The 1,292-nt window shown below is 35.9% G+C and overlaps 1 protein-coding gene and 1 non-coding gene across 2 annotated transcripts; one reads left to right on the forward strand and one right to left on the reverse strand.

The window, feature by feature from the left end:
• Nucleotides 1-220: 220 nt before the first annotated feature.
• Nucleotides 221-294, reverse strand: TRNAD-GUC (transfer RNA aspartic acid (anticodon GUC)). Its single transcript has one exon. It is a non-coding gene; the product is annotated as a tRNA-Asp (tRNA).
• A 626-nt stretch (nucleotides 295-920) lies between these two features.
• Nucleotides 921-1,292, forward strand: LOC142161961 (geraniol 8-hydroxylase-like). Its single transcript, XM_075218253.1, has one exon. The coding sequence runs from the start codon at nucleotides 921-923 to the stop codon at nucleotides 1,290-1,292; it is 372 nt and encodes a 123-aa protein (XP_075074354.1).

Below are 1,292 nucleotides of genomic sequence, written 5' to 3' on the forward strand. Positions count from 1 at the left end.
TTGCAGGAAAGGGATAATGTGCAACTTCGAATTGTCAATTATATCCTTTATGGAAATGGCAAACTGATTCGAGGAATTTCTGACACAAGTATTCAATTAGTTCGGACTTGTTTAGTATTAAATTGGAACCAAGACAAAAAAAGATAATGAATAAATAGGAGTTAATATCATTCCAATTGCCATTACAAAAGTAATTAGTAGATATATTTATTGGATCCATCGGGACTGACGGGGCTCGAACCCGCAGCTTCCGCCTTGACAGGGCGGTGCTCTGACCAATTGAACTACAATCCCAGGGAAATACGGGATCTAGCAGAAAATTTGATTCTTTTTTATCTCCTTTCATTACGGTATTTCTGAACAAGTTCCTGGATAACAAGCGCCAAGCGTGAGGGAATGCTAGACGTTTGGTAATTTCTCCTCCGACCAGGATAAAAGATCCCATTGAAGCGGCTAATCCCATGCATATTGTATGGACATCTGGTCGCACAAATTCATCTGACTCTCGGCTAGTAGAATATGTTTAATCGACCCTATATATCCTCTAATTTAGAAATTAAAAAAATAATTGGTATTAATTATTACATATTTGAATGGTTGGATTGACTATTATCTTGATTTGTTTAACGGTTTTCGACATTATTTTGCCATGTCGGAGCCAGAATTTAAAATTTATGAATTTAAAATTCTATTATTTTTAAGTTACCTGTATTAATGATTTTTGCATGTTAAACAAATATCTTAAGAAAAATATAGATATACTGTATTCACCAATCAAAAGGCACTTCATTTTTTTTACAATGATGATAGGACTCCACGTAATCATTAGACTATAATTTGTTATATAAATTGAGGTACAAATGTTACAGGACCTATTTGGTTCTGGGACTGATACAACCACAAGCACATTAGAATAGGCAATGACAGAAATAATTAAACAACAAGAGATAATCAAAAAAGCACAAGTTCAGCTTGCAGAAGTCATTGGAAAAGGAAAAATAGTAGAAGAAGCTGATGTTTCCCAACTTCCTTACTTGAAATGCATTATCAAAGAAACCTTAAGAATGCACCCACCCGTTCCATTCTTAATCCCACGTAAAGTGGAGCAGGATATTGAACTGTGTGACTATATCATCCCGAAGGGGTCACAGATACTAGTCAACGCGTGGGCGATTGGTCTAGATTCTACTTCTTGGGAGGATCCTTTAGTATTTAAACCTGAGAGGTTTTGGAATTTGGATGTGGATATGCGAGGGCACGATTTTGAATTGATTCCGTTTGGTGCTGGTTGA

Source organism: Nicotiana tabacum, chromosome 7, assembly GCF_000715075.1.
Source record: "Nicotiana tabacum cultivar K326 chromosome 7, ASM71507v2, whole genome shotgun sequence".
Classification (NCBI taxonomy): Eukaryota; Viridiplantae; Streptophyta; class Magnoliopsida; order Solanales; family Solanaceae; genus Nicotiana; species Nicotiana tabacum.

Excerpts from the sequence above, each read along its gene's own strand:
- LOC142161961 (XM_075218253.1), top strand. The coding sequence starts at position 921 with ATGACAGAAATAATTAAACAACAAGAGATAATCAAAAAAGCACAAGTT.